We start from the raw sequence: 12,948 nt of genomic DNA, 5'->3' as shown, positions 1-12,948 counted from the left end.
TGAAGAAGGATAAATGGAAAGGGAAGCCCTGTTCACTACTGATGGGAGTGAAAACTAATACAACATTATGGAAACCAGTGGGCAAATTCTTCAAAAACTCAAACCAGACCTACCCTCGGACCTAGCTGCACCACTCAAAAGGATTTATATCCAACACAGGAATGCTTGCATATCACAATAGTTGGGAAATGGAATCAGCTGAGATGCCCAATCACAGGAAAAGGGATAATGACAATATGGCATACATACACAGATTTTAATAACCTAAAAAGAAAAATGAATTTTTGAAAATCTCAGCAAAATGGATTGTACTAGAAACTGTTTTTACTACGTAAGGTACCTCATGCCCAGGAAGACAAAGGCTGCATTCTTTCTTTGGCTATGAATCGTTCCATCTGTATGTTTTAAGTTGGAGTGAATTTTTGTGATTGAAGGGATCTAACAGTATGTGTGGGATTAAAGATCATCTGTGGTATGAAATTAGGTAGATTATTCATTCCAGTGCTGGTGTGGGCTGCTTCCCTGTCAGTTACTGGTCAGGGAGACGTGGAGCACAGGCAATAGTGTCCCCAACCAGTACAGGCTATTTCCGAGATGTTGACGTCTCTTGATGAAGATGCCTCACACTCTAGTTGTAGGCCACAGAGAAATGGAGCTGGAGCTTGCCTGGGAGCTTCATTATGCTTGATGGTGGCATATAGCCCCTCCCCCCCCATTCTGTAATATTCCATTTTGATGTTCTTCCTTTTTCCACATATAAGAGAAAACATATCACACTTGTCTTCCAATATGACTTATCTTTTAGCATGATGAGCTCTATTTCCATCTATTTTCTTAAAAAAAAAAAAAAAGGACTTTATCATCACTTGAAAGTTAACTTGTAATCCCAGTACTTGGGAGGCAGAGGCAGGCATATTTCTGAGTTCCAGGCCAGCCTGGTCTACAGAGTAAGTTCCAGGACAGCCAGGAGTACACAGAGAAATCCTATCTCTAAAAAAAAAACCAAAATAAATAAATAAATAAGAAAGAAAGAAAGAAAGAAAGTTAACTTGGTGAGATGGTAGGTAATTAATTGGCTGGATTATCTCTTTCTATAGTTTATGGATACAGTGTATTACATAAAACACACAATTATTATTTGCCAGAAATTATAAGAAATACATTTAAAAGATGAGTTTTTGTCATTTTATTTTCTGCTTTATTGATTTACAGTCATCTTTATGATTGATTTTATTTTTTTGTGGTCCCATAAATAATGGGAGATTTTTTAAACAACAAAACAAAACTCACTTGAAAGTGACTATTTTTGTCTTATATCAATTAAATAGTTGAAATTTTGGTGGCAGCTACTCAGAAACCTTAGAAGGCCACAATTAAATAGGTGAACTATTCATGTATACTTTATTATGTTGCTATGTATTATAAAATATGAAATAATTTAAATATAGTATTAAATAATAATTAAAATATTAAACTAGAAAATAATATTAAATAGAAAATTTAAGATTTAGAATTTAAAATTAGATTTAGATTTAGAATTTAAGAAAAGTTAAGGTTAGGATATTCTTTATGCATATGTTATGAAATATGCAGTGAATAAATTAATGGAGAAACTATGAGTAAAAAAGAGAGCATTAAAAAATGAGTAGGCATACTATTCATGTGCATTGATAGCAAGGTTCCTAAGTTTGTGGTTAACTGTGCTGTCTGGTATTACCACATAGTTTGTAGGAGGTTCTTATCTATATTTTCAGCGCTGCCAAAACCCTAGTTGACCTGATCACTTTTAGAAGTAGGCTTGTTTCATGCATCTTTGAATAAGGGGGGTGGGGGGGTGGGGAGGAGGGCGGAAATCAGCGGAACACTTCTGCCCCCTACTGGTATGCAACAGGATCATTAGAGAAATGACCTTAAAAAGGTGGTGATACAGTTTATCCCAGTTAGCTTTAGTTGACAACCTGAGGCTGCCTAGAGTAATCCTAGAAGATAATCTCAATTGAGAAATGGACTAGATGAGATTGGCCTGTGTGCATTGCTCTGGAAGATTGCCTTGATGGTTAACTGATGAAGGAGAGCCCTGCACACTGAGGACCCATCTTTAAGCAGGTAATCCTGGGCTTTATAAGAAAGCTAGGTAATTGGGCTAAAGAGATGCCTGGGGTTTAGTTCCCAACATCCACATTAGCCTTATAATAACCCTATAGGTCGAACAACAATATGAACTAACCAGTACCCCAGAGCTCCTGTCTCTAGCTGCATATGTAGCAGAAGATGGCCTATTTGGCCATCATTGGAAAGAGAGTCCCCTCGGTCTTGAAAACTTTATATGCCCCAGTACAGGGGAAAGCCAGGGCCAAGAAGTGAGAGTGGGTGGGTAGGGGAGCAGGGTCGGGGGAGGGTATAGGGAACTTTCAGGATAGCACTTGAAATGTAAATGAAGAAAATATCTAATAAAAAATTGAAAAACAAAACAAAATAGAAGCTCATAATAACCTTTAACTCCTGGTTCAGGGGAACCTGATGCCTCTTACCTCCATGCAACATATAGTCACATACAGACACACTTTACAAAAACAAAAATTAATATCTTAATTAATTGTTAATTAACTAAATAATAAGAAGCTAAAATAATAAAAAAATGTTACTCAAAAGTCAAAAGAGATTTCTATGTCATCTTTTTGCATCTTTGGACCCTTCTAATCCTGAATAATTCTGTCATGTAACCTAGGGAACAGAAGGAAAGACAAAGAGACTTAAGATTTGAAGGAACATGTGATTTTAAAAAAAGGAACTCATTATAGTGGCTTCAAAAACTCATTCAGCACTTCCTCCCTAAATGGTATTTAGAACCTGTTACAGTAGATCCCTCCAGGGAACAGGATACGATTGTGCTAGTACAAATCTCTGACATGCAAAAAAAAAAAAAAAAAAAAAAAAACTGGAATATGTATCAATTTTACTGTCTGGAAATGCTAACCAGAAGAAATGTTTCTCAGACTGTGGAGGAGGAGGAGGAAAGTTCTCAAGAGAGGAGCCAGTACTGGACATTTCTTCTATGATACAACTCAATGCTCTTGGGCTAAACGTCTAGGGCCCAAGAGATGTCTAAAACGAGGTATAAATAAATGATCCAGATTTGTTGTTTAGGCTCATAGAATCTCCTTGCTTTTACTCTTTCTCCTGTTAAATGTCTTCAGATTTTAAACAGAAACAAGTAAGTGCAAAGTTATGTTCAAAGGAAGCTTGAAGCAGATGACAGAAGAAACTTAAGTCATGTTTTCTGCAGTTCTGACCCATAAGAGTACAACACCTAACTTAGTCAAGTTGATCTGCAATGGTGGTGTAGTTCTATTTTGAGAGATTTAGTCATCAGTCACAATGTTTCCATATTTATATTGTATTTATACAATAGTCTCTTATTTTTCTACCAGGATTTGAATATAGGTGTGATAAATTTCCAGTGGTTAAAATAAAGCTTAGTTGTTTAAACATTTTAATAAAGACAAACCTTATATATTCAAGAATGAATTCAAGAACATGTTCATAAATATATAGAGCCTTATAACATCAGGTACCAGTCCTGATGTGTATTTAAAAAACGGAGACTTGGAGATGTTAACTCTGAAAAGTGATGATGGTCTTATATTGGTAGGAACGACCGTCTAATTTAAAGCGATGCCTCCTTCACTGACTATTATAAACACAATTGATATTTTTAGACTATTGATTGTTATAGCCAGGGTAAGATAATGTGTCTTGGTTTGAGGATTATGTTATAAACAGATTTAATCTGAAGCCCAGAAAGTTAACAATTGTTTAAATTAACATTGATTTTATTATTAATGTTGGTAATTTTATGTGTGCTCTTATGTCATTTGTTGCTGCAATAAATAGAGATTTATGTGATTTTTGTAGTTATTATCCTGAAGTCCTAACAAGAGAATGGGTTTACAATGGTGCTAAATTTTTAGGTAATTTATCAGCAAGAGAACTAAAATTCAAGTAAGTAACAGTCTCTGCACACAGCCAAGTACATCTTAGTGGATAGTGCTCAGGTCCAACTGTGTGCAGGTTCAGCTGGACTGTGCAATCAATACAGTCATAGTGCATTTTACAAAGAGCACAGACCAACATTTTAATTAATTCCAAATCTTAATCCCACAGTGCAAGACAAATAAAATAAAAGATTAGTGATGGCTAAAGCTTCCCACCAACAGGGAAAATCTGAAGGATCTGTTTGCCTCCCTTACATCTTTACACCATGATTTCCCCTCCCCCCATGGAGATTGTTCTACTTCCCAGCTAAGTCCCATTCACTGGTTGGTTTATGTGAAGGGGGCAGATCCATAAATGTCCATTGTTTGTAAAGAGCTTCATGCCAATTTATGCTAAAGTCATATAGGCAGACACTGCCTTATATATTTAACTGTAATTAAATAAGAAGTGCCTAATATTTCAATCAGATAAAGGAGGTAACTTTGCATATAGTAACAAAGAAAGGTGGCGACAATACAGTGCCTTGGTGCACAGTTAGGACGCTTAATTATAGTGGACAGGACACAATTGTAGTGGAATCAAGGTACAAAAAGCATCTGGTACTCTGTTAGTTATTGTTTTGGTTAAGCACACACAAATGTGTTTTATTGTAACTTATCTACCCAGCTCTACTATTATATTTAGTTCTGACTATCTATATCATTATATGCAGCTCCATCTATATCATTGTATGCTAAGTATAATCCTTCCTATCCCCTGCTTTTCCGCATCCCACATAGTCGGGTCCTTTTGTCTTACCAAAAGTTTCCATATATATTCCTGACATAGCTATTCCACAATCTTTTTAACACCATTTCTGCTATCTTTATATCACTTACTCCTCTTTCATAATACTAACTCTATTTTTTTCTTCCTCCATTTTCTTTCTCCACTATTTTTTATTTATTTAAGTTTGGAAATAAAAATAAATTTACAATGATACATGCTTCCTCTGATATCAATATCTTACAGAACTTGGACTCTTTGTTAGACTCAATAGATTAACATGCATTTCATTCTCTTATCTATGAACAATACCACTATTTTGATGACCTACATATTATAAGCATACATATATCTACATGCAAATTTAAACTGATATTCTACATATGACAGGAAACATGCAATATTTGTATTTCTGATTCTGGCTTCCTTTGCTTAACATATTAGTCACAAGTGGCATTCACTTTCCTGTGAAAGTCAAAGTATCAGTTATCTGATGGAGATTCAGGGAAACCTTAAAACAGTTTCCATTTGTATTTTCTTGATGGCTTAGAATGTTGAACACTTTCTCAAACATTGCCCCCTTTCTCCTATTGACCACTGTCTATTCAGTCCAATAGCCCATATATTTAAGTGATGACGTTCTTTTACCCTATTTAGATTCTTGAGCTCTTTACATATTCAGAGTACTAATTTCCTGTTGGATGTACAGTTGGCAAAGGGTTTTCTCTATTAAGTAGATTGATAATCATTTTGTAACTCCATGTGCCATTTTGGGAATAAAGTTTTTGCCGTCTGCATTGAGAAAATTTTGGACCTGCCTATCAATTTGCAGTCACATATTGATGTCTATGCTGTGTGTTACCTACACACACACACACACACACACACACACACACACACACACACACACACACACACATGTACGCATGTACCTGTGCACTTAGTCTGGCAATGTATTGCCTTTTCCTTTTATTCCCTCATGTAAAACTTGTAACCAGCAAGCCACCTTTCTTCTTTTTATTAAAGAACTATGCATTCTTTACTGTGATAGGATATATTTGATTTATAGCTATCATCATTTGCTTATGTTCTGAACTTGATAATACAAAGGTATATTGTCTAATTTCCAATAGAAACTTAAGTTGGCTTTTGTAAAAGAAAATTTGACTACATAGTAGTCTTGTTCACTTCAGAGCCCAGTAAAATCTGGTATTTCAAATAGTTCAGATCTTTAAAATCTCACACAGATTTTTGAGAGTTAGGTAGTAGGCAGACAGGGATATATTTACTTCATTTTTGTGATCTTAATGGCTAATACAAGGCTTAGCATCAATTCATTGATCACTAAACATAGAAGATGGCATGTTATGCTATAATGTTTGAAATCTACCTTATCAAACTTTATTTTATGAGTAACAAATCTCAATTTCATATCCGTTTTCTTCAGGAATATGATGAGTGAGAGACTTTATGGCATACATATTCTGTGTCTAGTTTGATTTTGAAATATGGATGAAGATGACTAAGATTAGAGCTAAAATTTTCTCTGTCTGAGTTTTTGATTAAATGAGTTCTGTGGAAAGAGACTCAAAGCTTATGGACCCTTCCTTTTCTGTCCATGTGAATAATAGTGTGGATGCTATAGGTTAACACAGAGACCATTCTAGTAGGTCACCATAAGAACTTTATAAGCTTATATATGTAAAGTGCTAGAGTACATATTAAATATTTATTAAATGATAACCATTTCTTTCAAGAGGCAATAATTAATTGCTTGATCAACAGCGTGCATATTTAGACAATTTAATTCTCCTTAATGCTTTCACACAGATGCAAATATTGGGGAAGAATATGATGAGACCTCATCCAGCCTTGGCTGTATTCCTCAATCGTTAATGCTGTAGTGAGAGTGTAAAAGAGCCAAGATTTGTGTATACAATGAAGGTGGCCTCTTCCTTTCATAATTACACCAATCCACAGGATGTGTGGTATGTTCTGATTGGAATTCCAGGACTAGAAGATCTACATTCCTGGATAGCCATCCCCATCTGTTCTATGTACATCGTGGCTGTCATAGGCAATGTCCTCCTAATCTTCCTGATAGTGACTGAACGCAGTCTGCATGAGCCCATGTATTTTTTTCTCTCCATGCTGGCATTAGCAGACCTCCTGCTCTCCACAGCTACAGCCCCCAAGATGCTGGCTATCTTCTGGTTTCATTCCAGGGGTATATCCTTTGGTAGTTGTGTGTCCCAAATGTTCTTCATACATTTCATCTTTGTGGCAGAGTCTGCTATTCTTCTGGCCATGGCATTTGACCGCTATGTGGCCATCTGTTACCCACTGAGATACACCACCATCCTTACTTCCTCAGTCATTGGCAAGATTGGCACAGCAGCTGTGGTCAGAAGCTTTCTCATCTGTTTTCCATTCATCTTCCTGGTATATCGACTTCTGTATTGTGGGAAACTCATAATTCCCCATTCATACTGTGAGCACATGGGCATTGCCAGATTGGCATGCGACAATATCACTGTCAACATCATATATGGGCTGACAATGGCCCTCCTGTCTACTGGGCTAGATATACTACTCATCATTATTTCCTACACCATGATTCTTCGCACTGTTTTTCAAATCCCTTCCTGGGCTGCCAGATACAAGGCCCTCAACACATGTGGCTCCCACATCTGTGTTATTCTTTTATTCTACACTCCTGCATTCTTTTCATTTTTTGCCCATCGCTTTGGAGGCAAAACAGTTCCTCGCCACATCCACATCCTAGTGGCCAACCTCTATGTGGTGGTGCCCCCAATGCTTAACCCCATCATCTATGGTGTGAAGACCAAGCAGATCCAAGATCGAGTGGTTTTCCTTTTCTCCTCAGTGAGTACATGTTAACATGACAGTAGATGTTAAAGATAGCACATTCCCAAAGAAAACTCTTTTAAATGTCATCCCTGTGAGAATAGAAATAAATGAGATTTATTATTTAGAGTGCTTCACTTTCAAGAGGATAATATCCATGAAAATTTTCACAATATTAACTAATACATACAGAGAGTGGGGGAAAAATATCTTAGTGACATTTTATTAGTGTGGACTTCAAATTACTTTATATTTATATATAGATAACCGTGAAAATACAATTTCTTATGTAAAGAAAGTAAAAACAGAAAACCATTGAATATCTTAAAACTATTTTCATTAATTCTCTGAGAATTATTACATTGTAATGTAATTATATTTCAAAGGATCTCACTTTCTGCTGAAGTGTAAAACATTTCTCTGCCCATCAGCAAATGTATGAGGTAATAGAATGAAGCATTTATACTATAGTTATTTTTGTCAATGCAATTCTTATACTAAATTAGTAACTCTAAAATCATTTATTTTAAGATTACCTGATATTTCATGAGTTCTATTCTTTTGAGAGTAGGTTTCATGGAGATACACCTGCCCTTTGTAACTATTGTTATTGCCTGCAGTTGTAACTATATATATATTTCGAGGCATATATATATATACACACATATATATATATATATACACATATACATACATATATACACACACATCTATACAATTATTTAAAGCCACTTTTAAAGTATAAACTTATACAATATATACATTAAGTAAGTTGTCAATAATAAGTTAAACATATTTACTAAAATAAAGCTAACTGTCAATATCACCCTAGTTTTCTAAAAGCTGTAATTTTTCACATATGTGTTGGGGCTTTAGTTTAAAGATACTAGGGAGCATGCTGGTGTCAGCAGAGCTCCTGTAAGAGTAAATGACTGGAAAGTCCCATGCCCAATAGTTAAAAAGAAAATTCAAAAGAAGTTTCATTGGAATATTAGTTTAGAAATTTCCACTGAAATAGGATTTAATCAGACAAAATACATGTGCATGAACACATTATACCAAAATTTAACTTGCTAAAAATCCTTCCCCTTTCTGTTAAAAACCTAAAGAATTTAAGACAATGTTAAAAAAAAGTCCTGATATATATAAAAGACAGCATTTAGAAGTTGGAAGTGAGCTTTATAACTTTATCATAGAACTCATGAAACCTGGCCAGAGGTTGTTAATATGTGTGTGTACAAACAGTTATTTGTCCATATGTATGCACAAGCATTTTCACATTTCTACACCAGACTCACAAATACCAAACGCTTTTAAAAGTTGAACCTTTTAAAAATGAACCTTTAAAAATTTTAAAAAATGAACCTTTATGTATTATTTGCAACATAAGAAGACAGAATACAAATAGCTCTAACCATAAAGCAATGTACTATGGGCCACACTGCTGATGAAACTCAACTCCTTTTCACTTAATGGTCATCACCTGCCAAAAAATCCTCACATAGGGTGAGGTCGAGCCCGTCACCTATCTATACTCTATCATATTGTTCACATACTTAGCTAAGTTGGCTTTTATTTTGGTGGGAAACTTTCCTTGTTTGCGCAATATGTTAAGAGAGATATCATCATTAAAGGATGACAAATTTCATAACTTTCACGCATATTAATGGGAGTCCATGAGTGTATCTCTGATTTGATAAGAGTGTATTAAATGAATTCTTGTGTGAACATTGTTTCATCTCTACATCCTATGTATAAACCCTGCTTTATCAAAGAGCATTATTCTCTTAATGCATCCTTTCATTTTGGTTGTTAGTATCTTGTTGAGGATATGGATAGATCTGCATCCACAATTGTGGTATAACCATGTTTTCTGGCAGTGTCTTTTTCTCTTTTGACCTCAAAAATGAATTTGTACCATATCTTTTCTACTTTTATTTGGTTAAGAGCTTGAGAAGAATTGATATTTAAGTGCTTGATATAACTCAGCATTGAAACCAAGCCATCTAGTCTCCATTTACTTTTTTGTTTCTTTTTCCTCTTATTTTGTTTGCTTCTTGAAACAAGATCTCATTCTGTGATCCACATTATCCAGAAAGCCATGGCAATCTTCAGCTCCAAGTGAACCACCATACTCAGTTCAGAACTATCTGTCTGTCTGTCTGATGGGAGATATTATATCTTTATGTTAATGATTCAATATTCATTTTTCTTGTCTGTTCGGGCTTTATATTTCATTATTTATCTCTAATAATTCAGGTTAAATCTGTCAGGGAAGCAATACATTTCTTTTAGATTATTCAAATGGTTGATATATAACTTTATTGTTATTATTATCCTTTATGTGTAGTGGTGGCAATTGCAATAGCTTTTTAAAAGCCCAGGGAGTAAGGTGGTCCACACACATAATATGGATTAACACTTCTAAAGACTGTAGTGTAATTGGGGTCATAATGGAAATGAGATAACAATACTACTACTACTACTACTACTACTACTACTACTACTACTACTACTACTACTACATTTGATTTCAGATAAATGTATTTGTTGGTAAAGACAGGATCATTTGAAAGAAAACATGGGAGATGAGTTTCACCTGAAAAATATAAAAATATTATGTAAGAGCAGCAACTTATAGTAAACTAAAATTATAAAACTGTCTAATTCTAAGTAACAATAAAATAAAATGTGTGCTACAGGGGAACGCCAGGGCCAAGAAGTGGGAGTGGGTGGGTAGGGGATCAGGGCGGGGGGAGTGTATAGGGGACTTTTGGGATAGCATTTGAAATGTAAATGAAGAAAATATCTAACAAAAAATAAAAAAATAAATAAATGAAACAATTGTTAATTCTATTACAATGTCAATTCTTTAAAAGAGGAATAAATTGTAATACACATTAAAACATTAAAATTATTTCTTTTATCTTAATGCATGTGTATATGTACACACACACACACACACACACATTTATGGAGGTTATGAGGTAACTTTTGAACATTCATTATCATTTTCTGCCATGGATTCCAGAGACAGAAATCAACTCATCAGGCCTGGCAGCAATCATCTTTGCTAGCTAACCCATCTCTTTGGCCTTTAATTAAAACATTTTTTAAGTTTAAATTCAAAAGAGTGGTTATCAGATGGCTTGTCATAAATGTGTTATATAATTTATCTACACCAACTGCTAACATTGGAGTTTATGAGAATGCCATTGACATGCTGCCAAGGACATAGGTAGCAATGTTGAGTCATATTATTTTTCACACATTTTTAGAACAAGTGACTATTTCCTCCACAAATACTTAAAAAGAGAGATAGTATGTATGCTACACATTTATACAATGTTTCAAAATGAATTTTTTTATTTTTAAAAGTAATGAATTTGGAAACTTACTTTAATAGATTTCATTCTGTTGAACACCTGAGAGTTAGACTTTTATGTTTGGTGTGAATGTCTGCCTCTTTTTGTGGAAACATGCTGGGAACCTTGCAAGAGGAACAGCAAAGAGCTTTAAAACTTCTAGAATTCAGCTCATGGGTTAGCCCAACTACAATGGGTGTGCCCCAAAGAGGCAGAACCCAGAGGGCTACAAGACCCGAGGACTTCATGCTGTTAGGAAATATCACTCTGCTTGTTGCCTTCACATGCACATCTCTCATAATCTATGAGCTGTATGAAAACTCTAAGGGGCTTCAAAGCCCTCACTGGGTACTATCATTGTCATTTACAATAGTAGTGCTTGATCTTTTTCAAGCATCACTGCTGGAGCAGATTAATGACTTATCCATCATCCTAGGAAAGAATTTAGAGACATACATTGTCAAGAATGACTGCCACCTTTAGAAAGAATTTGGAGAAGTAGATTGCTAGTAAAGTTATGTTAAGAATGTTTTTTTTTTCTTCTAATGGCTCTGATATAGAAAATCTTAGAGAACAATTTGAAGTTCAGAAAGGCACACTCATAACAGTTAAGTTCAGAATTTTTAAGGTCAGGGAACAAGAACAATGGGAGCCCAACTAGCACTGGCTGATGTGACTCTTGATGAAGCTGGGTTGGTGGCCAATGGGATGATTAATTTCTTGTACTCACTTTTGTCCTCAGCTTTCTGATATGGCTTAATAAGAAAATTTTAATGAGGAGATGTGCACCCTGAGGATTTAAAGTAGTAATGACTGATCTTTCATATAAAAGATTAAATTTGTGACTCTCAAGATTTTTATAAGATTACTTTTTAAGATGAATTAAGTAATTGAGCCTTTCTTTGTAGCCATAAATTGCACCCTGCCAGTAAGAGATACTGGCTGAGAAAATTACCTTGATTACACTTTGTTAATCTATAACAAGTTGGTTAGCTATGAATGCATGTAAGTTCTTGTGAATAATTTTTTTCACTTGTACATAAAACGTTTATTCATGTAAGGGTATTGGAGAACATGTTTTTTTCTTGTTTTTACTTATTGTAATCATGCACTAGAAGAAAAATAGAATGTAGTTACATTGTGACTTCTATATTGCATGGGAGATTTTTCTGGATATATATGGTGTGTGAGAGAAAATAAAATTGTTGGAGATTTGCTCCATCCATCCGCACATATCAGTTAGTCAAAAATTTTGTATATGCAAAGGAAGTCTTCTGAAAAGACAAGACGTGGTGAGACAATGAAATTTGCTGGACTTTCACTGTTATGATCTCTAAAGCAGAACAGAGCTCGAGGTTAGTAGTGTATTTTCTACATAAGCAGAAAAAGGGAATCTTATTCATTTCATCTCCTGAAATCAAACTTTGCAATCCTTTTTTTTAACACAAAGGATGTGAAAAAAAAAACATTTCTAAAGTATACAATTTATTGTCATCTATGTGTGCAGGATATCTTGAAAATACCTATGCACTGAACATGTAAAAATCTGGTTTCTTATCAATTTAAAATACAACATGCTATTCTTGTCTTTAGTCATATTGAACTTATTGGAACTGCCAAGTGAAATTCTGTGTCTTTTGACATAGATCTTCCAAATTTCGCTGTCCACCCAGCCTCTAGTAATCAATACTTTACTCTTGGTTTTGGAAGTTCTACTTTTAAAGTCTTTTTTGAATGTTCACACCATTCTTACTGTTAAGTGAATATCAGTCATGACATTGCATTTTGCATGTATTGATAGTATAAGTGCTATGAAAGTTTGATGAAGTGCCTAATAGTAGTTAAAAATTTTGAGCAGCAGTATTTTCAACAAATGGGGCTGGCACAACTGGTGGTTATCATGTAGAAGAATACGAATTGATCCATTCCTATCTCCTTGTACTAAGGTCAAATC

The 12,948-nt window shown here is 34.7% G+C and overlaps 1 protein-coding gene across 1 annotated transcript, besides 5 other annotated features; it reads left to right on the top strand.

Moving 5' to 3' along the window:
• Window positions 1,072-1,998: a silencer, noted in NCBI's record as "AseI/MfeI 3'HS1 fragment". NCBI's record gives its function as "CTCF-independent silencing activity" and the evidence as "EXISTENCE:reporter gene assay evidence [ECO:0000049][PMID:12861010]".
• Window positions 1,072-2,075: a biological region, named in NCBI's record as "beta-globin 3' hypersensitive site 1".
• Window positions 1,275-2,075: a DNAseI hypersensitive site, noted in NCBI's record as "3'HS1; includes three sub-sites; the nucleotide coordinates are approximate for this feature". NCBI's record gives the evidence for it as "EXISTENCE:in vivo cleavage assay evidence [ECO:0001075][PMID:10220430, PMID:12861010]".
• Window positions 1,837-1,908: an enhancer blocking element. NCBI's record gives the evidence for it as "EXISTENCE:reporter gene assay evidence [ECO:0000049][PMID:11997516]".
• Window positions 1,866-1,881: a protein binding site, noted in NCBI's record as "core CTCF-binding site". NCBI's record gives its function as "enhancer-blocking activity" and the evidence as "EXISTENCE:chromatin immunoprecipitation-qPCR evidence [ECO:0000228][PMID:12861010, PMID:21454523]".
• Olfr67 (olfactory receptor 67) lies at window positions 3,145-7,763 on the top strand. Its single transcript, NM_013619.3, has 2 exons — window positions 3,145-3,214; window positions 6,592-7,763. Exon 2 carries the CDS (start codon window positions 6,700-6,702, stop codon window positions 7,660-7,662), a length of 963 nt encoding a protein of 320 aa, NP_038647.2. The 5' UTR covers window positions 3,145-3,214; window positions 6,592-6,699; the 3' UTR covers window positions 7,663-7,763.
• Window positions 7,764-12,948: the final 5,185 nt, after the last annotated feature.

Source organism: Mus musculus, chromosome 7 (genome assembly GCF_000001635.26).
Source record: "Mus musculus strain C57BL/6J chromosome 7, GRCm38.p6 C57BL/6J".
NCBI lineage: Eukaryota > Metazoa > Chordata > Mammalia > Rodentia > Muridae > Mus > Mus musculus.
The sequence above is the reverse complement of the archived record's forward strand: the minus strand, read 5'-3'. Positions and strand labels throughout refer to the sequence as shown.

What these genes read in the sequence shown, in the direction of transcription:
- Olfr67 (NM_013619.3), top strand. Translation starts at nt 6,700, where the DNA reads ATGAAGGTGGCCTCTTCCTTTCATAATTACACCAATCCACAGGATGTG.